Source organism: Phyllopteryx taeniolatus, chromosome 17, assembly GCF_024500385.1.
Source record: "Phyllopteryx taeniolatus isolate TA_2022b chromosome 17, UOR_Ptae_1.2, whole genome shotgun sequence".
In the NCBI taxonomy this organism is placed as follows: domain Eukaryota; kingdom Metazoa; phylum Chordata; class Actinopteri; order Syngnathiformes; family Syngnathidae; genus Phyllopteryx; species Phyllopteryx taeniolatus.
The window spans coordinates 16,775,646-16,802,110 of record NC_084518.1 but is presented as its reverse complement, the minus strand read 5'-3'; the positions used below and the strand labels follow the sequence as shown (position 1 = coordinate 16,802,110).

Below are 26,465 nucleotides of genomic sequence, written 5' to 3'. Positions count from 1 at the left end.
CAGGCCATCGCTTTGCCGCCCATCGCCAAGTGGCCGTACCAGAACGGCTTCACCATCAACACGTGGTTCCGCCAAGATCCGCTCAACAACATCAACGTCGACAAAGACAAGCCGTACCTTTACTGGTGAGTCACCATCAGGAAACAAAAACGGGTAGTAAGGTTAATTTCTGTGTCAAACATTGATGTCCACCCTCACATTCCCACCTTCGGTGGTAGTAGAAGATGCACAATATCACAACATTTAATCTTTGAAGCCAGAAAATGTATCACTGTTTTGTATTGGTACGGTATAAATGGTTAACGGAGCCCGTTTTACACTGTGTGTGAAACGTAATGATACGGAATGGCTTGAATTTTCAAGCTTCTGAGAATGACCAACAGTAATATCGCACTGCTTTTCACCAGATTTTTCTTGGCTTCCTCTTGTGTCGCTGTTTGGTGTAAATGGAACCGGTCTAGAATGAAGGGGGTTGAAGTTCAGCCATCCATTTTCTGTCCCGCTTATCCCCACTAGGGTCGTGGGCGTGCTGGAGCCTATCCCATCTATCTTTGGGCGAGCGGTGGGGTACACCCTGAACTGGTCGCCAGCCAATCGCAGGGGGGTTGAAGTCAACCCGCAAATTTTGGTAGTCCAGTGGTGCTGTGAGATGCGAGTGTAATTTGTTCTTTAACCACACACGTAACTAAAATCACTCATATGAAATCAAATTTCCCCATTAACAAATTCATGGAAATGCCACGAATGCGTTCCAGCCTCTTAAAAAAAACCAACGTAAATGTTTGTAATGTTTTTTAATAAGAAAAATAATACTCTATAACATTGTACTTGATCATATTGACACAATTAAATAGAATGTAAAGAATTAAATATTTTTTGACACATTTTTTTGTTTCAATTGAAATGACATTGAGGTGCTCATCATGTTGTGCATGCCTTGGCCGCCTGAGGACAGTATAAAATAGATGGCCACAGTTGCTCAGTAGGCCGGAGTAATAGTCGTTCTTCGCAGAAAATAAAGAATATATGCATCTATGCATTTTATATTGCCTGTTTACTTGTGTTGCGCCAACCGTTTGCATTTAAATATCTGTTGAACTCTGCAAAATCTATGGTTTCCAGCTTGTGAGGTCGTATCAGAGACGTAACACAGACGGAATGGCAGCTGTGTGTGGGGAAGAGCAGAAAGTCAGGACGGTGGTGTGGAGTGGAACACCTAACACTCACTTCTCTCGCCCTTTTTTGTTGAGAGCAGTTGTCAAAGACACGGCACGGGCAAATCAATGCCTGTCTTTTCTTTCATATCTGATAAATCAATTTCAAGACTATTAAGGAACGAGGTGACTATGGTAAATACTTGTGTGTTTCCTTGGCAACTGTTTGTCAGGTGGCAGGTGCCCTCCTCCATCCCTGCTGCCTCTTATCATGGTCCAGCAGGCGCTTGGCATTGTCGTCCATCTTGTTGTCGTTCATCTTGTGAGTGCAGATTACACGCTGCCAGCTTGTACCCACAAACAGCAGCAGGAGGAGGAAGCCACAATTGCTTTTTTATTTTCAGCGGGAAGTTTTTATTATTTCTTGTCGTTGTATTCATTTTTATAGTGCAAAGTGGCAATCATCACCAATAACTGGCATTAATCATACGACACGTACATTGGACACGTACTGCACATGGCCCATCTGTGACAGCATGTGGCATGTTTTTTTGTTTTGTTGTTTTTTTGCCTCTGGATTCTAGTGCGCATGTGACCAAGTGTGCCATGGAATATTTGTAATTGTTTATTTTTATGTCTAGTACTTTGCACGTGTATGACCGAGCCTGCAGTGAGCTATTTTTTACTTAAATTTTTCCAAGTCATGTTTATTTATATTTTTCAAGGTGCTGGTTACCTGGCAAGAGGGAGCGATCACATGAATAATATGACACGTTAATTGCACGTGTGCATGTGTACTGGACTTTATTTTGACTTTGTGAATTATTTCTAGCTGTCGTTGTCTATTGCGCATGGTGACGGTTATCATAAACAACTAGCGAGAGGAGCATTTGAATTGATCATACAACATACCAAACAAGTGTGCTATGTCCTTTCTTGACTGTGGATTATTTGTATTCATTGTGCAAGATGGCGAGTATCACGAATAATTGTCAAGGAACGACAATGGCTTTACAAATGTCTCCCTCCCTTTTTGCTTTGCTTTTTGCTTTCGCAGCTTCCGCACCAGTAAAGGGATCGGCTACTCTGCTCACTTTGTGGGCAACTGTCTGATCGTGACCTCCCTCAAGTCCAAAGGAAAAGGCTTCCAACACTGCGTCAAATATGACTTCCAGCCGCGGAAGGTGAGAACAACTAACGCGCACAAAGGAAATTAAATTTAAAAAAAAAAACAAATCGAAGAGAATCCGGTTAGCCTGCTAGTCATACTCGAAGGTGGCTCTATAAGAGCTTAACGTGGATTTTATCCTCTGTGATGCTAACCAAGCACCGCTATGACATGTTTCACAACATTAGCAGACATGGTACATTTTTGTAGACATAAAATGGCCGCGATATGAGAAATGAAAGGACTTCATCTTGCACAAAAACAAGGGGGAACAAGAAGTCATCCAACATGTATGAATTTGAACCACCAAGTAAATCTTTAGTTATCTGTCTATTTCTTTAAATATCTGTATGCGTGCCCTTCTCGATGCTGCCAAATTATGATGTCACAGTGGGGCTAATTCACATGATCACGCCCTCAATGACTTAATTTAGCATCTAGGCTGACAGAAGCTCCAAATTGAAAGAACCACTTTAGCCGAAGCACTTTCTCGTCAAAACCAAAAGGTAAGCAGAGCTGCAGTGTTAGCGAACAGTGTTAGCGAACAGTGTTACTGCTTTTAGCTTCGAGTAATAATCTTACGGTATTGTTTCGCTAAGTTGTTGACATGGGTGTTGTTTGCGTTTGGCCATGCCATGTGCCACTAAACTAATTGAGCTCATTTCGGTAGCTTGGTGATGAAATGCTCCATCAACCAGTGATAATCCAATGGAATCTCATCTTCTTCTCAACAGCAATTGCTTGATTGCAATTAACAAATATGATTTAAACTATGATTTTAAACTACCGATTTTATTCAGACTTTATGGATTAGTTTCCCGTGTCGGAGCAATATTGATTTTACTCACCTTCATTCATGAGCGGCGTAAGTGGTTGTGAAGATAACGCGTGTCAGTTAAGGGCGTCAGCACTCTGCCACATGCACTAGCGTGTGGTTGTGTGTGTGTGCGCGCACACGCGTGCGTGTGCAAAATTACACATTAATTTTATTTTGCTGACCAGTTAAAATCTATTTGCTACCTCAAAACACTCCCTGAGGTCCTCTTTGATCCATTTAGGAGTCGCCGCAAGACGTGTTGCATGTTACAAGCTTTATAGCGAGTGTAATATTACTACAAAGGTACATTGAATGTGTTCAGTAATGTTTGTTGGCTTAATTAGAAGCCATTTTTCCTCTAAAATTGGTTGATATTATGGCTGTATTCATTTATTCTTTATTAATCTAGCTCATTCAACAATTTAATTGATTTTGAACCACTTCACATATTTTTTTTACTTTATTAAATAATGAAAATGAAAAATTGAGCATCAATGTTATTATAATTAACAATTAAATCTTTAATTATTTTGCCTCTTTCACCCCTAAAATTGCTTAGTTAAAAGACTTTATATATTTTTTTTCATCAATTTCTATTCATCACATTTAATGTGTTGATAGATTTTTTTTGTAAATCAAAAAATTCTAAGTGATTTTTATACATACATTTAAAGCCCATTTTAGCGAAGAAATAGTTGATTATAAATCTTGAAAAATCTTCAAAAATTATCTTATTTATATTTGTGTATTCCAGTGGTACATGATCAGCATCGTGCACATCTACAACCGCTGGAGGAACTCCGAGATCCGCTGCTACGTCAACGGTCAGCTGGTCTCTTACGGCGATATGGCCTGGCACGTCAACACCAACGACGTAAGAGACACGCCGCCGACATTTTGTCCTTTGCCCGAGTTGCCCTTGGCGCGCTGTCCAACGCGGCCAGGAAGCAAAAAACACCAAGCCGCGGGGGGCCGAGAGGAAGCGCGTCCTTCACAAGTTGACACTTTGTACAAAATCAAAGTGTAAGCAAAAAGTCGCGTGGTCGGAAATTTGCGTCTGTCATTGGTGGATTAAAAAAAGGCCCTCATCAATCACCGTGGAGTATGTTTTGGTCAGTTCAATTCAGTGAGAAAGGCTAAACGTTCAGACAAGATTAACCAAGAAATTATGTTGGGACGATGAAATAATAATATACAATGTAAATTCTTGAGGTGTGATGAAATAATATGGAATAGAAACACTTGGGAGATGATAATATAGAATATGAATTGGGAAATCATGAAATAATATATAATTACTGAGACATGATGTACTAATATAGAATATATATTGTTGAGACATGAAGAAATGCTACTGATTATAAATTGTTGAGACATAAAATACTATAGATTGTTGGAGACATGATGAAATGTTACAGACTATAATAGCTGAGACATGATGATATAATAGGATATACTGTAAATTGTTGACATGATAAAATGATACGGAATGTAGATTTTTGAGAACTCATGACAATATAAAATATAGATAAATATAAATATTGTTGACATGATGAAGTATACATTATAAATTGTTGAGTCTTGATGAAATGATATAGAATATACATTTGATCAAATTACATAGAATAAGAATTGAGACAATGAAATATTGACGATAAATTATTGACGATGAAATGGTACAGAATATAAATGGCCGTGGTGTAAAAACATAAAACTATGTAAATATATAAAATTGTAAATAGAGTATACACAAATAATGCACACTGCTACATCATTAGAATGCCTTATGATCACATACGAGGACATTAAAAATGTATGGCAGACATGTTTATTTATGACATGATGAAAAGGCATCTCAGCTAATTACATCATGACATGAACCCGCAAGAAGAACGTCGTATTTGACACGTGACATTATTAATGTTTGTCCCACTCAGAGCTACGACAAATGCTTCCTGGGCTCCTCGGAGACGGCCGACGCCAACCGAGTGTTCTGCGGTCAGCTCGGTGCCATCTACGTCTTCAGCGAGGCGCTCAACCCCGCTCAAATCTTTGCCATACACCAACTTGGACCTGGATATAAGGTGAGACATGATGAAATAATTGCGAGTTTACAGATATTACGGTTGTCAAGCTTGCTGGGTAAAGCTAACGGCATAATTAATCTAATTAATAATTAATCTGTCCCTAATTGCATTCGCGTCCTTGTTAGCGCTTTGTTCATCAAGCTACTGCTTCCTCGCTTACGCTCCATAAAGTTGATTACATCTGAGGGCTGCACAGATGTTCATCCAGCCGACCTTTAACCTTTTACCTTCCCTCCCACCCCCGCAGAGCACGTTCAAGTTCAAGTCCGAGAGCGACATCCACCTGGCCGAGCACCACAAGCAGGTTCTGTACGACGGCAAGCTGGCCAGCTCCATCTCCTTCACGTACAACGCCAAGGCCACCGACGCGCAGCTCTGCCTGGAGTCCTCACCGCGAGAGAACGCCTCCATCTTTGTGCACTCGCCGCACGCCCTCATGCTGCAGGTCTGTGTGTGCATGCTTGTTTGTGTGTGTGTCTGTTTGTGTGCTGAATGAAGGTCGAGACAAGACTTTCAAAGTTGACATTTTGGAGAGCGCTTTACGTAAAGAGCATCTTCTTGTTTGTGCTTTTTTCTTCTTTGGTGTTACTGTAGTTAATTTCATTGTATTTTATTTTATTTTTTAATCAAAAAGAAACATTTCATTTACAAAATGTACAATTTATTTAAATTCATTAAAGATTTTTTTAATTACATACATTTTAATTGTATACGTTGAATATTTTATTTTATTTCCTACTACTTTCTTTAATTTTTGTGACTTAAATATTTGTAATTTACAAATTACAATTTGTAAATTACATGAAGACTATTTTTTTCACAAATTGAATATTTTAAAAATGTCTTATACATTAAATGTATTTTTTAGAATTTTGTTTTTATTTGATACATTTAATTTGTGTGGACTTCATTTCATTGTATTTTTAATGTAATAAAAAACATCTAATTCATTAATTTCCTAAAATAGATTAAATATTTGTCATTTTATAAATTTTATTTGTATGAATCCATTTTTATTTGATAAACATTTTATTTTCTACAGTCAATATTATTTAAATCTTGTAACTTCCATCCATCCATTTTCTGAGCCGCTTCTCCTCACTAGGGTCGCGGGCGTGCTGGAGCCTATCCCAGCTGTCATCGGGCAGGAGGCGGGGTACACCCTGAACTGGTTGCCAGCCAATCGCAGGGCACATAGAAACAAGCAACCATTCGCACTCACAGTCAGGCCTACGGGGAATTTTAGAGTCTCCAATGAATGCATGTTTTTGGGATGTGGGAGGAAACCGGAGTGCCCGGAGAAAACCCACGCAGGCACGGGGAGAACATGCAAACTCCACACAGGCGAGGCCAGGGATTGAACCCGGGTCCTCAGAACTGTGAGGCTGACGCTCTAACCAGTCGGCCGCCGTGCCGCATCTTGTAACTTAAAAAATGTAATATTTTTGTTTTTTTTTCCCTAAATTGAATAGGTTTTGTTTGTTTAAGAATAAAACAACTTGAGTTGAATGATTTAACTATTGTATTTGATACATTTTCTACAAAAATGTAAGTATACAATATTATTATACAATATTTGATTTAACAAATTAAATATTTAAATAATTTTGCATAGATTATAAAATGGAGTTAAATAAATACATATTAATTGTATGAATTACATATTTAATAAATATATTTCATACATTACCTATCGATTAAATTTCGAAATTTAAAACATTTAAACATTTTAATTTCATAAATTACATTGCACCCTAAACAATCCTATATATTGCTTTTTAGATTTAGATATTCAATACATTTTGAGTATGTTCAAAAAATGAAACTTATTAAAAAAAAATCGTTTCCCTCGTATGATCACATCAATATGCACGATTATCTCCTTACATGAGAAGTTATTTAGTGTTTAAATGTTTTTTCAATTGTGTTAATTACATTTACATTTACATTTCATGAACTGAAGTGTGACAAAAAGTTCTCCTCCATATGATTCTGACTTCTTTCAGGCTTCTGATGGGTTTAAATGGCCCAACCAGTACAATTATAGCGCCACCTGTAGCTTTGGCATGCGCTTGACATTTTCTCAATGTGAAGGGAGTGTGGAAAATGTTATTTATTGCAAACACATATGCTAAAGGAACTCGCGTGTCCAATTGCAGGACGTGAAGGCCATCGTGACGCACTCCATCCACAGCGCCATCCACTCCATCGGCGGCATCCAGGTCCTCTTCCCGCTCTTTGCCCAGCTGGACTATAAGCAGCTCAACGACGCCGCTGTGGACACCACCGTGTGGTCAGGAGATGCCGCGTAACATGTTTGATGCGGATCTCGAGTTGAATTTCATTGTCGTGTGGTGTTTGCAGTGCCACGCTGCTCGCCTTTTTGGTGGAGCTGCTCAAGAGCTCGGTTGCCATGCAGGAGCAGATGCTGGGAGGCAAGGGCTTCCTGGTCATCGGATACCTGCTGGAGAAGGTCGGTGAAAGAAAATTCAGTCCCCAAAGCCAGTGTCACTTATCAACATGAAATTTGGTAGGCTTGTCTGTCATGAGTAGACACACAATCTGCCATTTTGCGTTGAATTGGCCATTTTGGCAGCAGCCTTCACGATTGAACAAAATAATGTAGGCCCCTAAAGCTAGTTTCAGTTAGCAACATGAAATTCTGGAGGTGTCTATTATGAGTAGACCCACAAAAAAGTCAAAGTCAATGTCTGCCATTCTGCATTGAAACGGCCATTTTAGGTCCTGTTTCCAGCGCTCAAACTCATCTCAGAGGTTTTGTCCAATCGCTACCAAATTTGAACCTTGTATGCTAGGCAGATCGAGTATCCTAAATTGTGTAACATTTGAACTTTCTCTATTGCTATTGGGCTGGACATGGCAGCGAAGTTTTGGTGAAGCTCCACAATGCTATTTCTCTAAAGTTGCTGACTTGACGTTTTCTCATCTTGTGTGAAGTCGTTGAGGGTCCACATTACTCGGGCAGTTCTGGAGCAGTTCTTGTCCTTCGCCAAGTACCTGGACGGTTTGCCCCACGGGGCGCCGCTCCTCAAGCAGCTGTGCGACCACGTGTTGTTCAACGCCGCCATCTGGATACACACGCCTGCCAAGGTTAGTGTGTATGTGTGTGTGTGTGTGTGTGTGTTTGGGGAGGGAGGGGTTGTCCTGGGTATCAGAGCCACAAAAAACAAAGGGGGCACTGTGGGGTTGCGTTGTGGTGCAATATGCTACGGTGGGGTGTGTACAGGTCCGTCTTGGTGGTGTGTTGTTATGTGCCAAAGTATGGGGTGCGTTATGTTGTTGTGATGTCATGAGGTACGGGGATGTGTCGTGTTGTAGGTTATGGTGTGTCCAAAACACTTTGGAGGTGCTCTAGCAGTTTGTTTTTCAAAAATGTAGTGTAATTACAAAAGAATATTTTATTTTGATGCTTTGTGTATCTTGATTGTATTATTTATTGTTATAGTTTCAATTATGTGCAGCGCTTTGTTAAACTGCTGCTGTTCTTTGAAGGTTTGACCTGGAAGTCCCTTACAAAACCTGGCACTCTTGAATGAAAATGAACTTTCGTTTGAAAACCGTTCTTTGACGCCAGAATGAGCGCGTTCTCAATTACATTCATCAGGCAGAAATCAACTAAGTTCAGTTCACGTCCGCACAAAATATGAATTATTTCAGTGAACTTTTGTTCATTCAACTCGTTCAGGTACAACACTGTCTGTAAAGGTGTGTTTTAGTGCGTTCTTTCAATGCATTGGGGGTGCGTTGTGTGTAGAGGGGTGCGTTGTGATGTTTTGGGGGCACGTTGTGGTGTCTTGTGGGGTCCATTGCGAATGTAGGTTTTGGTGTGTTTTGAGTGTGCGTTCTGCTGTTTTGTTGGGGTGCACTGAGCTTTGTGTGACTGTTGTGTTTTTGTGTTTGTGGGTGTGCATCACGGTGTATTGTGACGGTGTATTGTGCGCATGTTTTTTTTGTACATTCTGGTGTGTTTTGGTGGGATTGTGAGGGTACCTTCTGTTGTGTAGGGGTGTGTTGCTGGCATATATGTTGTGGTTCGTGAGTTGTAGGGGTACATTTTTGTTGTCGGATATAGTGGGGGGTGCCTTGTGGGTGCGTGTTTGGTGCATGTGGTGTGTTTTGTGGGGGCGTTTGTCCACATATAATAATTATGATGTTGAGGTGCCTGTGTAATAATAATGATTTGTGATGATGTCATGGTTTGTGTGCGCCAGGTTCAGCTGTCTCTGTACACCTACCTGTCGTCTGAGTTCATTGGCACGGCGACCATCTACACGACCATCCGGCGTGTGGGCACCGTTCTGCAGCTCATGCACACGCTCAAGTACTACTATTGGGCCGTCAACCCGCTAGACTGCAGCGCCATCACACCCAAAGGCCTCGGTAAGAGCAGTTTTTTTAATTTTTTTTTATATATATATATATCATCCGTTTTCTTTCCGGCCACGTTGTCATAGCAACAGACCGAGCTTGATTGGCTTGACTTGATTTTCTTAATTGACTTGTGCTGCAATGGAATTAATTTGCATGGTAATTGGTCACAGCCTCATCAGTACCCTAAACTCCACATGGCTAACTTTGCTAATATTACTGATAAATGTCACTCATATCGCTTACTAATATGGCTAACGTGAATATTAAGTAGCACTTATCCATTTTGGTAATACTGACATTTAGGACTAGCTCATGTGTACTTTTGTAATAAAAACAAATTTTCTGTCATTTGATATCCAGAAATGTTTTTTTTTTTTTTTTTTCAACATGAAATGAAAAATGTCTTATTTGTTTGTGTGTAATATTAATATTTGTGTGTGTGTGTTCAGATGGACCTCGGCCTTCCCAAAAGGAGATCATCTCTCTACGGGCCTTCATGCTCCTCTTCCTCAAGCAGCTCATATTAAAAGTAAATAGCTTTTTGCAGTAGTATTTGTAAAACAGCTTATATTGCTAAAATGGCTAATATTGCTAACAGTGCCAATATTTCTAATTTTCTGCTTGTGTGTTTTTAGGACCGGGGTGTCAAGGAGGACGAACTGCAGAGTATTCTCAATTACCTGTTGACCATGCACGAGGTCAGTGCTTTTAAAATATGCTGGTAATGTTGCTAATATGGCTAATGCGCAGCTAATACTGCTAATGTCGCTCATATTATAGCTAATATTGCTATTACAGCTAATTTTGTATTGAGCGCAGCATGATGGTGTTATTATGGGCTGTCAAAAAGAATCATCATCATGAGTTGCAAATGTTGTCTTTTCCGCAACTTGCAGGACGAGAACATCCACGACGTGCTGCAGCTGCTGGTGGCGCTTATGTCTGAGCACCCGGCCTCCATGATTCCCGCCTTTGACCAGAGGAACGGCATAAGGTGAGGCGGACGTCGTCAGCTAAACTACCTCCCACCGATAAAAACATCTAAATAACGTGAATGTGTGTGTGTCCCAGGGTGATCTGCAAGCTGTTGGCTTCCAAGAGCGAGAGTATCCGAGTACAGGCCCTCAAAGTACTCGGATACTTCCTCAAGCACCTCGGTCACAAGTCAGTACATTTTTGGCTGGGAAAAAACATCCTAATGTTGCTAATCATGCCAAAATTGCTAACACAGCTAATATCGTGGAAATAGCTGATATTGCTAATGTCACTCACATTGTGTTTTTCGCTAATTTTGCTAAACCCACTAATATTGCTAAAATGGCTAATATATTACGAAAATGAGTTATGCTAATATGGCTAAAGGTGCTAATGTGCATATTGCTAATGCTAATAGTATTAATAATATTTCTAAAAGGACTAATATGGCAAATGCCACTGATATTGCAAGTATCGCTTATATTGCTGTTGGGGTTTGCTAATGCCGCTAATGCTAATGTTGCTAATATTGCTAAAACTACTAATATGGCTAATGCCACTATTGCAAATATCGCTTATGTTGCCCACAGCTCCAATATCGCAAAATACCACTGCTAGTGCTTTTAGCATTGCTTGTGTTGCTAGTGCTGCTAACATGGCTAAGCCACTTATATTGTGAACATCACTTGCCAATGTCTCTTACATCGCTTTTGTGACACACATCACTGCTAATGCTAATATTGCTAATACAGGTAACATTGCTAAGATGGCTGAAATTGCTCATGTGTTTGTCAGGAGAAAGGTAGAGATCATGCACACTCACAGTCTTTTCACGCTGCTTGGCGAGCGTCTGATGATGCATACCAACACCGTGTCCGTCACCACCTACAACACACTCTACGAGGTACGTGATTGGCTGCGCGGTTACCGCAGCGATGCGCTTACTCGCTGGCTGATTGTGACATCCTTATTTGGGCTTTGCAGATCCTGACGGAGCAGGTGTGCACGCAGGTCGTCCACAAGCCGCACCCTGAACCGGACTCCACCATCAAGATCCAGAATCCCAGTGTGTCATCACTCATTTCTCTACTATGCTCATGCTAATGTTGCTAAAAATGTATACAAATATCCAGTGTGTAGCTAAGATCTCTAATCTCAGCAATCTCGATATCACTGAGTGCTAATATTGCTAATGTTGCTAAAATTGCTAATATCAGGAATATATTATATACAGGAATTTCAGTAATATTATTAACATTGATAGTAGTTGCTAATTCTTAGTGTGCTAAATATAACCAAAATCCCTAATTTCAGCAATATTTCTTTATCACTAGTAGTGCTATTATCACTAATGCAGTTAATGTTGCTAAAATGCTTAATGTCAGGAATATAATAAAAATTGCTGATTTCAGCAATATTTTTATGAATAGCTCCATTATAACTAATATTACTAACATGGCTAATGTTTCTGAAATTGAATATATTCTGATAAAATGGATAGATAATTTCTGAAGTATTTTCATCACTAATCACGATATTATTATAATATAGCGATATTATAATATTGCTAGAGTGGTTGCTTTTGTTGAAATTGCGACTATTCTAACTATTGCAATGAAAATCTCTAATCTTGGGTAAAAAAAAATTGCTAATATCCTGAATACAGTTAAGATCGCTAATTTCGGCAATATTATCATTCCTATTATTGTTAAGTTTGAGTTTTTTTTAAATTTTTTTAGGTTTTTTTAATATTGCTAATGACACTCATATGGCTAATGTTGCTCATAAAGTTGCTCATGTGTACTTATTTAGTGATCCTGAAGGTTGTCGCCACGCTGCTGAAGAATTCCTCCTCCAGCGCCGAGTTGATGGAAGTCAGAAGACTTTTCCTCTCTGACATGATCAAACTTTTCAGCAACAGCAGAGAAAACAGACGGTAATTGTCACTCTAGGTTTACCTTTAGCTAGATTGTTTCTTAGCTGGTAGTTGGTTGGTCAGTGAGTTCGTTGTGCCTTTTCCACACATGACTTTCTTCATGTTTGTGATTGGCTAAAATGGTGGTAACAGTTGGGGTATACAGCGCCACCTGTTGTGTATGTACATGTATGGTAATGCATGGGTGGTGTTCGTGATATGGTTGCGTTGTAGCTGTCTGCTGCAGTGCTCAGTGTGGCAGGACTGGATGTTCTCGCTGGGCTACATCAACCCGAAGAATCCTGAGGAGCAGAAGATCACCGAAATGGTCTACAACATCTTCAGGATCCTGCTTTACCACGCCATCAAATACGAGTGGGGCGGCTGGAGAGTCTGGGTGGACACGCTCTCCATAGCGCACTCAAAGGTCTGAGCCCCACTGCCCCCTCATATGGCTAACATTGCTAATATGGCTAACATTGCTATGGCTACAGGTGACGTACGAGGCCCACAAGGAGTACCTGGCCAAGATGTACGAGGAGTACCAGCGTCAGGAGGAGGAGAACATGAAGAAAGGCAAGAAAGGCTCCGTGTCCACCATCTCGGGCCTCTCTGCCTCTCCGGCACCCGTCGTCAACGGCAACCTGGAAATGGACGACACCTCACAGACGCCCGAGAGCGAGGCCGAGTATAGTGAGGGCGGCGGCGGGGCTGGGGGTGATTCATCCCGCAACCTACTGGCCGACGGCGCCGTTAAGCGGGTCGACGCCGAGCAGGGCGCCGGTGTGAGGGTGGAGGTCCACGACCTGCTGGTGGACATCAAAGCCGAGAAGGTGGAGGCCACTGAGGTGAAGCTGGACGACTTGGACTTGAGTCCTGAAGCCCTTGGTGGGGGTGTCGGAGGAGGCGGCAGTGGGTCCATGGAGAATGGACCTCTGGTGGAGGTGGACTCACTCTTGGACAGTACCTACTGCACTGTGGTGCAGAACCTCAATGGCACCCTGGTGCCCAAAGATGACGGTGCCACCGTGCCGGCGGGGGTCCGCGTGCCGCCCAGTTTGGGCCTCTCAGGTGTCACCATGGATGACGACGGCATCATGGGCCCCCTCATCACGCTGGCCGACGAGAAAGACAGTGTACCCAACAACAACGGATTCCTCTTCAGCAAGGTACCAATAGGTCACCTACATGCTAATATTTGCTAATCCTAATAGTAGCATAAAAGTGTGAAAAGGAGCCAACCAACTAACTAGCTATGTAACCAGCTACAATTACTCTAACTAACTAACTAACATCAGGTTTTCCGCCTCCGGCGGTGTGCTGCGGTCATGCTAGCTGGCTCAAGCTAACAGCCACTTCATTAGGTACACAATTAAACAATTTCAAATGCAAGAGCTGTATGAAACCTTGTGGTTCTTCCAGGTTGACGAAAAGCTCCTTCCCGCTTTGGCGGCCACTGATGCCCTGGTCCTTCCCGGTCCGGATCAGTCCGCTACGCCCGGCGCAACCAGCGCCAGCGATGACCTCAGCCTGCTGGCCCACATGACCAGCTGCAGCTCAGCCGGCGATCTCCCAGAGGACGGGCCCTTCAAGATTCAGAGCCCGCTGGCCGACATCAGCTCCATCGCCGAGGCCCGAAACCAGACGCCGTCTCGGCCCGACTTCCATGAAGGAGACGGGGTGGACAGGGCGACCGGCACCGACGGCGAGGCGGCGGCTCTCAAGGCAGGTGGCGGAGGAGGGGATGTGGCCAGCGTCACATCTGATACAGAGAGGTCTGATGATGGCAAAGACAAAAAGATATCAACCACTGCAACTACACAGGTGAGCACCAAAGGTTTCTAAGTAGGGTTTCAAGACAGTGTTAGGGTGTTAGATTCGGGTTTTAAGCAAAGGTGAGGGTTAGGGTTTCAAGTTGGGGTTAAGGTCTCAAACTACAGTTTGAAGCCAGAGTCAGGGTTTCAGATTTAAGGTTTAAAGCCAGTATTAGGGCTCCAAAGCAGGGTTTTAAATCAGGGTTAGGATTTCAAAGTAGCCAGGTTTTAGGGTTTCAGATGAGGTTGTCAACTAGTGTTACGGTTCCAAATTAGGGTTTGAAGCTAGGCTTTGGATTTCCTGTCAGGGTTGTGCTCTCAAAGTAGGGTTTTAAGAAACAATTATGGTCTTAAATTAGAGTTTGAAGTCAGTGCACTAGTTTCAGAAGTAGAGTTTTGAACAAGGGTTAGGGTGTGAAAGTAGGGTTTTAAGTCAAGGTTAAGATGTCAAGTTAGTGTGAGCGTTTCAAAACTGGGTTAGGGTATTAAATTAGGAGTTTAGGGTAGTGTTAAGGTTTTAAAGTATGGGTTGAAGTGATACGGTGTTAACCCTTGATGTCAGGCTCTGCACGGCCGCAGCGCCTCTCAGCTGGAGCGAGACCTCCGTGTGGATCTGGGCTTCAGGGGGATGCCCATGACGGAGGAGCAAAGGCGCCAGTTCAGCCCTGGGCCGCGCACCACCATGTTCCGCATTCCAGAGTTCAAGTGGTCACCCATGCACCAGAGACTGCTCACTGACCTGCTCTTTGCACTGGAGACCGACGTGCACGTGTGGAGAAGGTGAGCCAAGTCTGGAAAATTCAGCCCCCTAGGAAAGTTTCACTTAGCAACACGAAATTTGGTGGGCATGACTATCATGAGGTGACCCACAAAAAAGTCTCGAGATGCCATGTCCAAAAACAAAACAGGAAGTCTGTGTTTTTGGTTTGAAGCAGCCGTTTCAGTCATTTTGGCCAAGTCGTGTGAATTAAAAAAATTCCGTCTCCAAAAGCCAGTTTCACTTGGCAACATGAAATTCGATAGACATGCCTAGCATGAATAGACCCACATAAAAGTCTCAATAAGCCATGCCAGAAAACGAACTGAGAAGTCTGCTATTTGGTTTGAAGCAGCCATTTTAGGCACATTTAGATGACTCACAGAAACAACGTCAACTAAATTGGAAAATTCAGCCCCTCAAGACAGTTTCACTTAGTAGCATGAAATTTGGTAGACGTCTATTAGGAGTAGACGTCTTGAGAATCCACTCCGTCAAACACACAGGAAGTCTGCCATTTTGTTTTGAATTGGCCATTTCAGGCAACATTTCTCTTTGCAGCCACTCCACCAAGTCAGTGATGGACTTTGTCAACAGCAATGAGAATATCATCTTTGTGCACAACACCATCCACCTCATCTCCCAGATGGTGGACAACATTATCATCGCCTGCGGGGGCATCCTGCCGCTCTTGTCTGCCGCCACCTCGCCCTCCGTAAGTGGCTCCATACTGTGGCGGGAGGGGGGAACTGCAGCCGCTTTCTTGATGCAATGGTGACACGTTTTGGTGACACCTGACATGTTTTATCATTTTAAAAGTACAAAATAAATAAATAAATTCAAATGTTTTGCTTCCTTTTCGAGAGCTACCCCATACTGAACAGTATTTATTCTGTTTAACAGGGTGTCGGCAAATATCTAAAACATATAATATTTTATAAATAAAAGACTGTGATTATTCTAAAAAAAAATTACATTTAATCCAATGTTCTAAGGTCATAAAAATTCCACATTGTTGTCTGATTATTTCATGAGAAATAATAATGCCAACTCCCAGCGAATGAGAAATCTTCACATGTCCTATATTAAATGAAAGTGGGCTTTAAAACTCTTCCAAAAAACCTGATAAAAGTGGCCCTAAAAAGTATGAAATTTGGATTATTTGATGGAAGTGGCCACAAAAAGAAGTCTTTAAAAGTCTTCAAATTAATGGAGGTGGCCTTACTCTGTTTTAAATTCTATGGAAATAGTCTTAAAAAGTATTTACATTTGATGGATGAGTGAAAGATTTGATGAAAGTGCCCTTGAAAAGTCTTCAACTGGTCATGGTGGCCTTAGAAAATCTACAATTTCATGGAAAGGTCATAAGTTTTAAGTAGAAAGATGTGACCTTAAAAAATGATTTAGTGATCTTTAAAAAGTTTGAAAATCGACGTAGCCTTTAAAAACAGATAATTTTGATGAAAGTTGCCTTTAAAAAAGTCTAAAATGTAATGGAAATGTCCTTTTTAAAAAATCTTGAATTGGATGTGGTGACATTAAAAAAAATCTCGTCTTGAATTTGATGTGCCCTGAAAAAAGTTTTGAAATTGATGAAGAGATGTTAAAAAGTGTAATTAACTTTTAAATTGGATGCAAGTTGCATAGGAAAAGTTTTGTTAGCCTAATAGCCTACTTGCCTAAGACATTTTTTAATGTTTTCGGAAATCAAAAAGAAACAACAAACAAGAAGAGTCGAGTTGCCTTGATTCAACCTTTTCCTATTACTGTGACCAAGAGAATCCACACAGAAAAAAAAGAATATTTATATAATATTTGTTATTGATATTATGACAGTAAGTTAAAAACGATTTTGGCAATTATGCTATTCGGCTAACGATTTGATAGTGTCCTTTAAAAAGCTTTTAGATTTGCCGTCCTTAAATCTGCAGTTACCCTATTTGAAAATCTCTCTGACCAACTTCATTTGGTGTTCATTTATTTAAATTCCTCTTATCTTTTCCTCTATGTGTGTGTTTTTTTGTCGTCTTTTGGTTGTTGTCATGTCTGTTTTTGCATGTGCAGACTTCTAAGAGTAGTGCCAGCAGTGTAAGTTTGCTTCCTTTCTTCCTTTCTACTCTCTTTTCCCGCCTTTTGCAACAATGGTGTGTACCCAATCTATGAATTTTGCCGTTAAAATTTCCATGCTTTTCTATGCGGAATGGATTGCGTTGGACCTCGGAGATTTCGCTGTTATCCTGTATTCGTTATTCCTATACGCCGTTTGTATGGACCTTTTAAAGTGGAGGACGGGAGCGGCCACGAAGGGCGAGGAGGTGACGCCCGTCCCGGGGGGAGGCGGCGAGGGGGGTGAGGTGGGTAAATGGAGGGAAAAAAAAAAAAAAAAAAGACCCCTGAATGACATCACCACTAGAGGAGCCCCCTGCACTACTCTCTCCTCACCCCCTAAATCACTTGTGTATGCACTTTTACCTTGCTCACCGGAGATGTGTGTGTGATTGACACATGGATTATTGCACTGATAGTTCACACACTTCACGTATGCTGCCGCCGGCACAATGCGCACATTCTCACTCTCTGAACCTGTAAACGACGGGTGGGCAAAGCACGGCCCGCGGGCCACATTGTTGAGAGTCTTGTAATTTGTTGCATTATTTTAGCTGTTTTTTTTTGTTTTTTTCTTCCCAAAATTGTTAACTCAAAATATATTTATTCATTCATCTAAATAAATAATTTAATTGATTAATTTTAACCAATAAAAGTAAATAGTAGTGTAATAAACCAAATTAAATGTTGCTAATTTAAATAATTATAGTTACATTCAAAATAAGCATAAAATATTTTGTCATTGAAATGAACTATTTTACATAAACTAAAAAGAATAATAAGTGAGAATGAATTAGTATTTCACTATTAAAATAAACCATTTGGCAAAGTACAAAAATAATAGTAAGATAAACCCCTTCACATTTTTATTTCATTACATAATTTTTTAATTCATTATAATGGAAGGAATTATGAATACAATCATAAAATGAGCATGTTTTTTTATTTTTATTATTATTTTAAAAAACGATTTCATAAAAAATACAATTAACGTTTAAAAAATATTTGGTTAATTAATTATTAAAAATGCGATTTAAAAAATGAGCCATTGGACATTGTAACTTTTTATATTTGACGTCATCTATGAATGACCTGGCCCATCTATTCCTTTTTAAAAAATCAAATGTGACCCTTGAGCACAAAGGTTTGCCCACCCCTGCGATCAACAATGACAGCACCTTCACCATGCATGTGCATGCGTTTACACCCACACAGACTGAGCTGGAGAACATCGAGGCGACGCAGGGCATGTCGTCGGAGACGGCCGTCACCTTCCTGTCGCGGCTGATGGCCATGGTGGACGTGCTGGTGTTCGCCAGCTCGCTCAACTTCAGCGAGATCGAGGCCGAGAAGAACATGTCCTCCGGCGGCCTCATGAGGCAGTGCCTGAGACTGGGTGAGAGCAGGCTTTGCCAGCCATTCGATTGTGTACCCAATGAATCGACTGCAGATATTCAAACATAGTGACATAAGTTTCAATCATCTCTTCATTTATTGTGACCCGTGTTGGCCGTTTTGTTTTACTTACTTGTTGTTGTGTGTTTGTGTTTCAGTGTGCTGTGTGGCGGTGAGGAACTGTCTGGAGTGCCGGCAGCGGCAGCGGGACCGCAACTGCAAGTCGTCTTTAACCAGCAGCAAGTCGCAGGACACCCTGCACGCCAGCGCAGCCGCCAGCAAGGTGGCGCACTCGCTCTCTTTATTACACACACGCGCACACACAAACGTTTCTTCAAGAAGAAAACCACGTATGTCCGCTTTTTATTAAAATCTTTAAATATGAGTGTATATAATAATATGAATCTCTTTCTCTTCATTGTGACAAACTGACAGGGAGTAGAAAGCAAAAACTATTTTGAAAAATTAAAGGGGTATCAATAAATCTACATGAATAATACATGGGGGACAAATAAATGACTAAAAGGAGAACAATAAAGGGAAAATACAATAAAAGGAGAAAAATAAAAATTGATAACAAGGGGGCAAAAATATACAGGAAAAAATGTATCAAACAAAAATCTAATAAATAGGGGAAATGAGGGTAAAAATCAGTTGTATGTATGCTTGTGTGTGAGAGAGAGAATTATTGCATTATTAAGTTAATGCATTAATGGCATTATTATGCACAAATGAACTGTAACCTGACACTAAATTGTGTTAATATGGCTGGAAGTCATCTTAAAATTGTTTAAATATTCAAACTTAAAGCCAGATTTACAGTTTTTATTTATAACAATAACTGGACATACGTGATTTCAATCAAACAGCGACAACACGCATGACTTCATAGTTGACCCTCTGTGTTTGTGGTCCATGTTCCTGCAGGACCCGGACCGACTCCTGCAGGACGTGGACATCAACCGGCTACGTGCTGTGGTTTTCAGAGACGTGGTAAGCGTGCTGTGCCACACCACACATCACAGTACGTGATTGATTATCGTAATTGGTGTCCCCCTGCCACTGCAGGATGACAGCAAGCAAGCTCAGTTCCTGGCTCTGGCCGTGGTCTACTTCATCTCGGTGCTGATGGTGTCTAAGTACCGAGACATCCTGGAGCCTCAGCGGGAGATCAGCAGGTCCACCAGCCTGTCCGGACGTAGCATCCGACACGAGATTAACTCGCCCACCAGCACAGGTGATTCCCGACTTTATTTTTAATGTTCAAGCACCTTTTATTCTGGTATGAAAACATAATACAGTGGTGTCTTGAGTTGCGAGTTTAATTTGTTCTGTGCTTGTAAATAAAAAACACTCATACCGCAAACATCCATTCCAGTCTCCTGCCTAAAAAGCAAAAATTATTTTATAGTCTTTTTAATATGAAAAAAGCATTGTAATTTGTTAAACACACACACACTGATGACAATTCAATAGAAAGAAAAGAATTAAAACAGTTTTTGCCTCATTTTTTGCTTCATTTTAATGGCCATTGTGCTGCTCCTCTTTGTTTTATGTTGAGCTTCACAGTAAACTTCACCTGGGAGCGGCAATAAACAGTGTGAAGCATCTTTTTTGAAGAGTTGTTCACTATCTGCCAAACTGCTTCTTGTTGTGAATTGAATTGAATCCACTACCACCATACAGCGCTCAACCGACAGCTTGTATCTAAAAAAAAAAACTCAGGGCACTACAATCAAGTGAATCTTGATGCAGAAAGATTCATACATGTAGAAGAAAAGAGCTGTTGAATAGCTATCCACGGTAGTGACTGATGCACAACTTTGACGAATCTAAAAAAAAATGAGGTGAATGATGTAATGATTTCTTCCTTGCGTCTCCAGAGCACCCGTCTTCAGCCTTCTCTGACCGCGACAAGCAGACGCCCACCCCCGTGGACGACTCCCCCCGCGCTTGCTTGCCCCACACGGACTCGGGTATCGGCGAGGAGGGCCACGTGAGCGGCTCCCTCAACGGCTCCGAGATGGGCCTGGGGCTCGGCCTGGGCCTGGTGGGGCGGGAAACGGACAGGGACAGGGATCGGGACGTGGGCGGCGGCCAGGCCGATCTGCTGTGTAGTCTCTCCGACGTCAGGAGGTCACAGGAGAGCCTTCTGGACTCCCCCCACAACCCCAACGCTGGACAGGCGCCCCCTTCATCTATTTCCAGCATCAGCCAGACCAATAAAGGCATCAACGTTAAGGTGACGCACAAATCATTGGGAAAAGGCCTGAAGTTCACAGCGAAGTCTTACAAAATGTATAAAAGTAACACATTTGAAGTAAACTAAAGTAACTGCACTCCCAAAGTAACAAAGTATACATAGTTACTGACACGCTGAAGCTCTGAGTAAAATTTTTACATACTTTATGTAAAAACTGTAAAACAATGCAAATTTACTAGCTTTGATCCCAAGTTGGGGCACGTTGACCGACTGGTTAGAGTGTCTGCCTCACAGTTCTGAGGACCTGGGTTCAATTCCCGGCCCCACTTGTGTGGAGTTTGCATGTTCTCCCCGTGCCTGCATGGGTTTTCTCCGGGCCTTCCGGTTTCCTCCCACTTCCCAAAAACATGCATGGTAGGTAAATTGAAGACTCTAAATTTCCTATAGGTGAGAAAGTGAGTGCAAATGGTTGTTTGTTTATATGTGCCCTGCGATTGGCTGGCGACCAGTTCAGGGTGTAGCCCGCCTCTCGCCCGAAGATAGCTGGGATAGGCTCCAGCAGCCGCGAGCCTAGTCAGGATAAGCGGTCCAGAAAATGGATAGATGGATGATCCCAAGGTAGCGAAGTGCTGAATATAGTCCTACTGACACGCTGAACAGCCTGAAGAACCTCATTCCATTCACTCTAGCGCTCCACTGTTTCATGTTTTTTAGTTCCTGCACCAAATTTGACTTTCTTCCCGTTTTACTTACGGTTTCATGTTCTTCAGTAGCCCGTTTAGGCAGCAAAGTCTGAATGGTTGTGCGAGCTTGAAGCTCTGAGCTATATATATATATATATATATAATATTTACCCATTTTAACGGTTAAAACTTAATTAACAGATTAAGTAATTCTGATCCCGAGGTAGCGTTGTACAGTATACGGTCTTACTGACGCACTAACTTCAGCCTGGGGAAGCTCACTCCATTTACTCTAGCACTCTTCTTCTTTAGTTCCTGTTTTGAGTTCAACTGCAGCCTGTTTAGGGAGCCAACATATTGCGGATGTTTTGACACACTAATTTCACTAGCCCTTGGAAACAAAGTTGCAAAGAGTCCCAAAGATGGTTCTCTTGTTGTATAGGTCTTGTTTCAAGCGCTACTGCAGCCTGTTTAGGCAGCAACACTGAATGAATTGCACCCTCTGCTGGTGATTATAGCAAATTCCATTCTCAAACACAACATTTACCTCGCTCTCCTTTTCAGGAGATCTTAAAGAGCCTGGTGGCCGCTCCGTTGGACGGCGGCGAGTCGGGCCAAGAGTCCGGCCCGACGCCGTACCACCCCGATCCCGCCCTGAAAACCCACCCCATGCTGCCCATGCAGTTCCACTCCTTTGACAGGTTGGTTTCTTTTCTAATTGGGCTGTCAGCCTTCAGGAAATCCATACTCTTTTTGGACCTCCACCATCATCAACTCATCAATAGTAACCACTCAGTCTGTATGTCGCCCAGGAGTGTTGTGGTTCCTGTGAAAAAGCCGCCGCCCGGCAGCCTGTCTGTCAACACGGTGGGCACGCCCACCACCGCGGGCGCCGCCACGGCAGGCAGCACACCGAACATCTTCGCCGCTGCCACGGCCACGCCCAAGAGCATGATCAACACTACAGGTGACGGATCACATCCGTACATACTGTATATACCCACACACACACACACACACGTCTAGTAGCGCTAAAAGTGCCTTTGCGCTAAGAATTGGCAAAAGTGCAGGTCAATGCGACACCACACAGAATGCTAATGGGCAGATCCATTTGACATTATGTTAGTCAGACGTGCGGTGATGTGCATCCGGCGATCGTAATGGAGCTCCCTCACAAGGATCATTTTCTATTGATCGCCATGCTGTCTGCACTAACCACAGGGAAGGAGGGAGCGAGGCCCATTAGAGGGAGAGGAGCCGCGCCTCCAAATTCTATCAATGTTTTATTTATTTATATTTGATTTTTGTAGTTATTTTAATTATTACTTTTTTTTAATTTACTGATTTTTTTTAGTTATGTACTTAGTGGTTATTTTAATTTTCTTTTTAATCAGCTGCTATTATTTTTTATTATACATGTCAATTATTTTTTTACATTATTTGTTTAGTTGCTTATTTAAATTGTATTTTTTCCAATTGGCTGCAGTTATTTAAAGTGTTATTATAGATACAGTATGTATATAAAATAACCTATAATGTATATATGTATCTAAATGTGTAATGTGTGTATGTGTAATTTAAGTGTTTTAATTTTTATTTAGGTTAGTTAAAATATATTTTTTTTCAATCACCTGTATTTATTGGTTTTTCAATTTTGTTTGTTTTGATTTTTTTAAAACATTGCTTATTTTTATAGCTTATTTGGTTATTTTAAATATTTTTTTTATCAGATTTTATTTAAAGGTTTTGTTTTTATTTAGTCAATTATGTTACGTATGTTTTTCAATTATTTTCATGTAGTTAAAATGTCTTTCTTGTCTGTCTTTTATTGATTGATTTTATGTAGTTTAATTATTTCAATTATTTTAATTGTATTAGTTTTTTTTCCAATCAGCATGATTTTACTTTTAATTGTTTATGTATTTATTAATTTTTTATTAGCTGCATTAATGTAAAATATTGATATTTAATTATTCTACAAAATTATATGATGTTATTATCGTTCTTTCTTACTAAGTTGCCGGCATCGAGCAGAATGCTCGCATCTCCAAAGCACTCACTTTTCAGGAAACTAAAAAAACGACGTTTTTTTTTTTTTTATCCATTAAAATTGCATCGTCAAAGAAAGCAAGCTGTTTTAAACACTTTATATTGGTCAATAATTTCTAAAAAATAACAGACCCGAGAAGGGACTGACCAATCGTACAGAGTTGGGAAAAAATAGGAATTGACTAAATTTGGACATCAGAGGGTCCGGCCAACACTGCCAATATCCAAGTTGTTGATTTATTTTCAATCATCTGCTTTTAACCAGTGTACTGCCGGCTAACATTGACCACTTTGTTCCTTACATGTTCTTCTTTTCCTACCCTTCCTTTTGTCTGTCTGTCTTGTCCAGGCGCAACAGACTCCGCGTCGTCCTCATCATCTTCGTCGTCATCATTTGTGAACGGCGCCACTAGCAAGAATCTGCCGGCCGTCCAGACGGTGGCGCCCATGCCTGAAGACACCGTAGAGAACATGAGGTCAGAGCAAACCTTCAACCTTTTCCCCCCTTTCGTCTTCCTCGTATGGCTTCGGTTTTGTTTACTTCCTGCTTCACCTGCTCTCGCTTCTCTCATTGGTCCTCATTATCTCCCACAAATAGCCCTGCCCCCAGACATGTTCTCAAAGGACCTATGCAAATTTGAGGCTAACAAACCCATGGAAACTTATACAGACAACAACAATCTCTCATGTTTGCCCACTGGTCAACATTCTGTGACGTCCCTTGGTTGCCAGTGGGTCAACATTCTGTAATGTTTGACTATTGGTTGACATTCAGTCATATCACGTCTACTCATTAAGTCAACGTTCTCTGATGTCACATTTGCACATAGGTCAACATTCTGTGATATCACGTTAGCCTCTAGGTCAACATTCTGTAATGTTTGCCTCTATGCCCATTGGACAACATTCAGTTGTTTACCATTGGTCAACATTTTGTGATGTCACATGGTTGCCCATGGGTCAACGTTCAGTGATGTTTGCCCATTGGTCTACATTCTGTGATGTCACGTTTGCCCTAACGTCAACATTCTGTGATGTCAGGTTTGCCCACAGGTCAGCATTCTGTGTCATACTGTGAAGCGTTCTTCGGCCCCTTGAAATGTGTATAATTTTAGTTAGTTATTATAATTATTGTAATATTTATGTTCAAATTTGCCCCCTAACTGTCATTTGTGTGCAAATTGATTGTGAAAGTGCTTAAATTAGAACCCGTGAAAGCTTGAAGTTATTTCTGTATAGTTTGTACTGTAACACAATAATTTTGAGGGGGCTAGGGTTAATGTGCACGCACGTCCCTTAATCAGCATGTGTCTGTGTGTGTGTGTGTGTGTGTGTGTGTTTGTGTTGCAGTGCCTATTGTGAGGTGGCGCAGTGTGCGTTGCGCAGCGGTCAGACACCCCCTGAGCTCAAGTCTTTTAGCTCTCTGGCAGGCTTCCAGGCAGCCCCCCGAGATGCAGGACAGTGTTTTAGGCAAGGAATACGCTCCATCTTGTACCTTCCGTACCCCTGCCATGTCCCACCCACCTTCACCACACACATACAAAAGTGCTTCAGAAGTCAAATACAGTGGTACCTTGACTTACGAGTACCCCAACTTTAAAGTTGGCTGATTTTTTTTTTTTTTGTATTTTATTTATTTATTATTTATTTTCTCCTTTCTGTTTTGAGCAGAGATTTGACTGTATTTAACTGTACGTGTATGCTTCACATTCCACCGCTAGATGCCAACAGCAAACTTTTAAACTGCGTATATTTGTGCAACAACACATAAAGACGACAGTCTTTTGTTTCATCATAAAATCTACATGTAGTATGGCTGTATATATTATACTGCCCCCTGGTGCCCAAGGCACGTACCCGAGAAGGAGCAGCACAAGGTGCATTGAATTAATGTTAGTACTGCATTTTTACATGTTACTATTTTCGGGGTGTTTTTCGGTGGGCTGAACAGGATTAATGACATTTCAGTTTATGTCATTGGAAAAGGTAATTTGAGATACAAGTGATTTGAGTTACAAGTGTGGTTACAGAATGAATTAAACCCGTAAATCATGTTACCACTGTATTTATTGCCATAAAGTTTTCAGAATTTTGAGCGAGACTTGTTGCAGTTCTACCCCAGACCTGTAGGTGGTGGTGGTGGTGAATATTTCCAACCATGGATGATGAAGCTTTTATGCTCAAGGGCCACATTTGAGTTTTAAAATGGACATAAGAGCCTGTTTAAAACTGAAAGTTAAACATATGTGTTATTTTAATAAAAAGAATCATCCATCCATCCATCCATTTTCTGAGCCGCTTCTCCTCACTCCTATCCCAGCTATCATCGGGCAGGAGGCGGGGTACACCCTGAACTGGTTGCCAGCCAATCGCAGGGCACATACAAACAAACAACATTCGCATTCACATTCACACCTACGGGCAATTTAGAGTCCCCAATTAAAGCATGTTTTGGGGATGTGGGAGGAAACCGGAGTGCCCGGAGAAAACCCACGCAGGCACGGGGAGAACATGCAAACTCCACACAGACGGGACCGGGAATTGAACCCCGCTCCTCGGAACTGTGAGGCTGACGCTCTAACCAGTCGGCCGCCCTGCCGCCTAAAAAGAATCATTTTCATAAAAAATGTTATATTTAATTAACCATTTACACTAATAAAATCAACAATTGTTCATTGTATATGTAAAACTGTACAATGTTTGTGTTGTGTGCCATTTGCAACAAATTAACTATTTAATTACATAAATGAACTAAACAATTTTTAATGTACATGTTTATTTTATATATGTTAAATGTATTCACAATCAACCAATTAAACAATTAAATGAAATAAGTGAATAATCAATGAATGAAAAATGTGTTCAATTTGTGTAAAGTTGAAAAAAAATCCATCAAAAATAAGAAATTAGATTTAGTGGAGAAAAAAATAAATAAATCAGATGTTTGATT

The 26,465-nt window shown here is 41.2% G+C and overlaps 1 protein-coding gene across 14 annotated transcripts in view; it reads left to right on the top strand.

The window, feature by feature from the left end:
- The window catches only part of nbeaa (neurobeachin a), a 71,870-nt gene that overhangs the window by 28,151 nt on the left and 17,254 nt on the right, over positions 1 to 26,465 (top strand). For 7 of the 14 annotated variants that reach the window (XM_061751949.1, XM_061751946.1, XM_061751940.1 and 4 more), the window contains exons 5-36: positions 4 to 125; positions 2,212 to 2,338; positions 3,894 to 4,013; positions 5,077 to 5,223; positions 5,474 to 5,671; positions 7,386 to 7,519; positions 7,591 to 7,699; positions 8,185 to 8,337; positions 9,459 to 9,627; positions 10,068 to 10,147; positions 10,254 to 10,316; positions 10,515 to 10,612; positions 10,690 to 10,782; positions 11,389 to 11,497; positions 11,578 to 11,659; positions 12,406 to 12,529; positions 12,743 to 12,935; positions 13,003 to 13,677; positions 13,931 to 14,332; positions 14,885 to 15,102; positions 15,641 to 15,794; positions 17,144 to 17,167; positions 17,362 to 17,433; positions 18,401 to 18,581; positions 18,739 to 18,863; positions 19,508 to 19,573; positions 19,649 to 19,817; positions 20,464 to 20,822; positions 22,031 to 22,167; positions 22,279 to 22,433; positions 23,865 to 23,991; positions 24,866 to 24,985. In XM_061751949.1, the coding sequence (XP_061607933.1) occupies positions 4 to 125; positions 2,212 to 2,338; positions 3,894 to 4,013; positions 5,077 to 5,223; positions 5,474 to 5,671; positions 7,386 to 7,519; positions 7,591 to 7,699; positions 8,185 to 8,337; positions 9,459 to 9,627; positions 10,068 to 10,147; positions 10,254 to 10,316; positions 10,515 to 10,612; positions 10,690 to 10,782; positions 11,389 to 11,497; positions 11,578 to 11,659; positions 12,406 to 12,529; positions 12,743 to 12,935; positions 13,003 to 13,677; positions 13,931 to 14,332; positions 14,885 to 15,102; positions 15,641 to 15,794; positions 17,144 to 17,167; positions 17,362 to 17,433; positions 18,401 to 18,581; positions 18,739 to 18,863; positions 19,508 to 19,573; positions 19,649 to 19,817; positions 20,464 to 20,822; positions 22,031 to 22,167; positions 22,279 to 22,433; positions 23,865 to 23,991; positions 24,866 to 24,985 (5,105 nt within the window). The remainder of the gene's footprint in view (positions 1 to 3; positions 126 to 2,211; positions 2,339 to 3,893; positions 4,014 to 5,076; positions 5,224 to 5,473; positions 5,672 to 7,385; positions 7,520 to 7,590; positions 7,700 to 8,184; positions 8,338 to 9,458; positions 9,628 to 10,067; positions 10,148 to 10,253; positions 10,317 to 10,514; positions 10,613 to 10,689; positions 10,783 to 11,388; positions 11,498 to 11,577; positions 11,660 to 12,405; positions 12,530 to 12,742; positions 12,936 to 13,002; positions 13,678 to 13,930; positions 14,333 to 14,884; positions 15,103 to 15,640; positions 15,795 to 17,143; positions 17,168 to 17,361; positions 17,434 to 18,400; positions 18,582 to 18,738; positions 18,864 to 19,507; positions 19,574 to 19,648; positions 19,818 to 20,463; positions 20,823 to 22,030; positions 22,168 to 22,278; positions 22,434 to 23,864; positions 23,992 to 24,865; positions 24,986 to 26,465) is intronic. The other 7 variants (XM_061751952.1, XM_061751950.1, XM_061751954.1 and 4 more) reach the window with 2 other exon arrangements.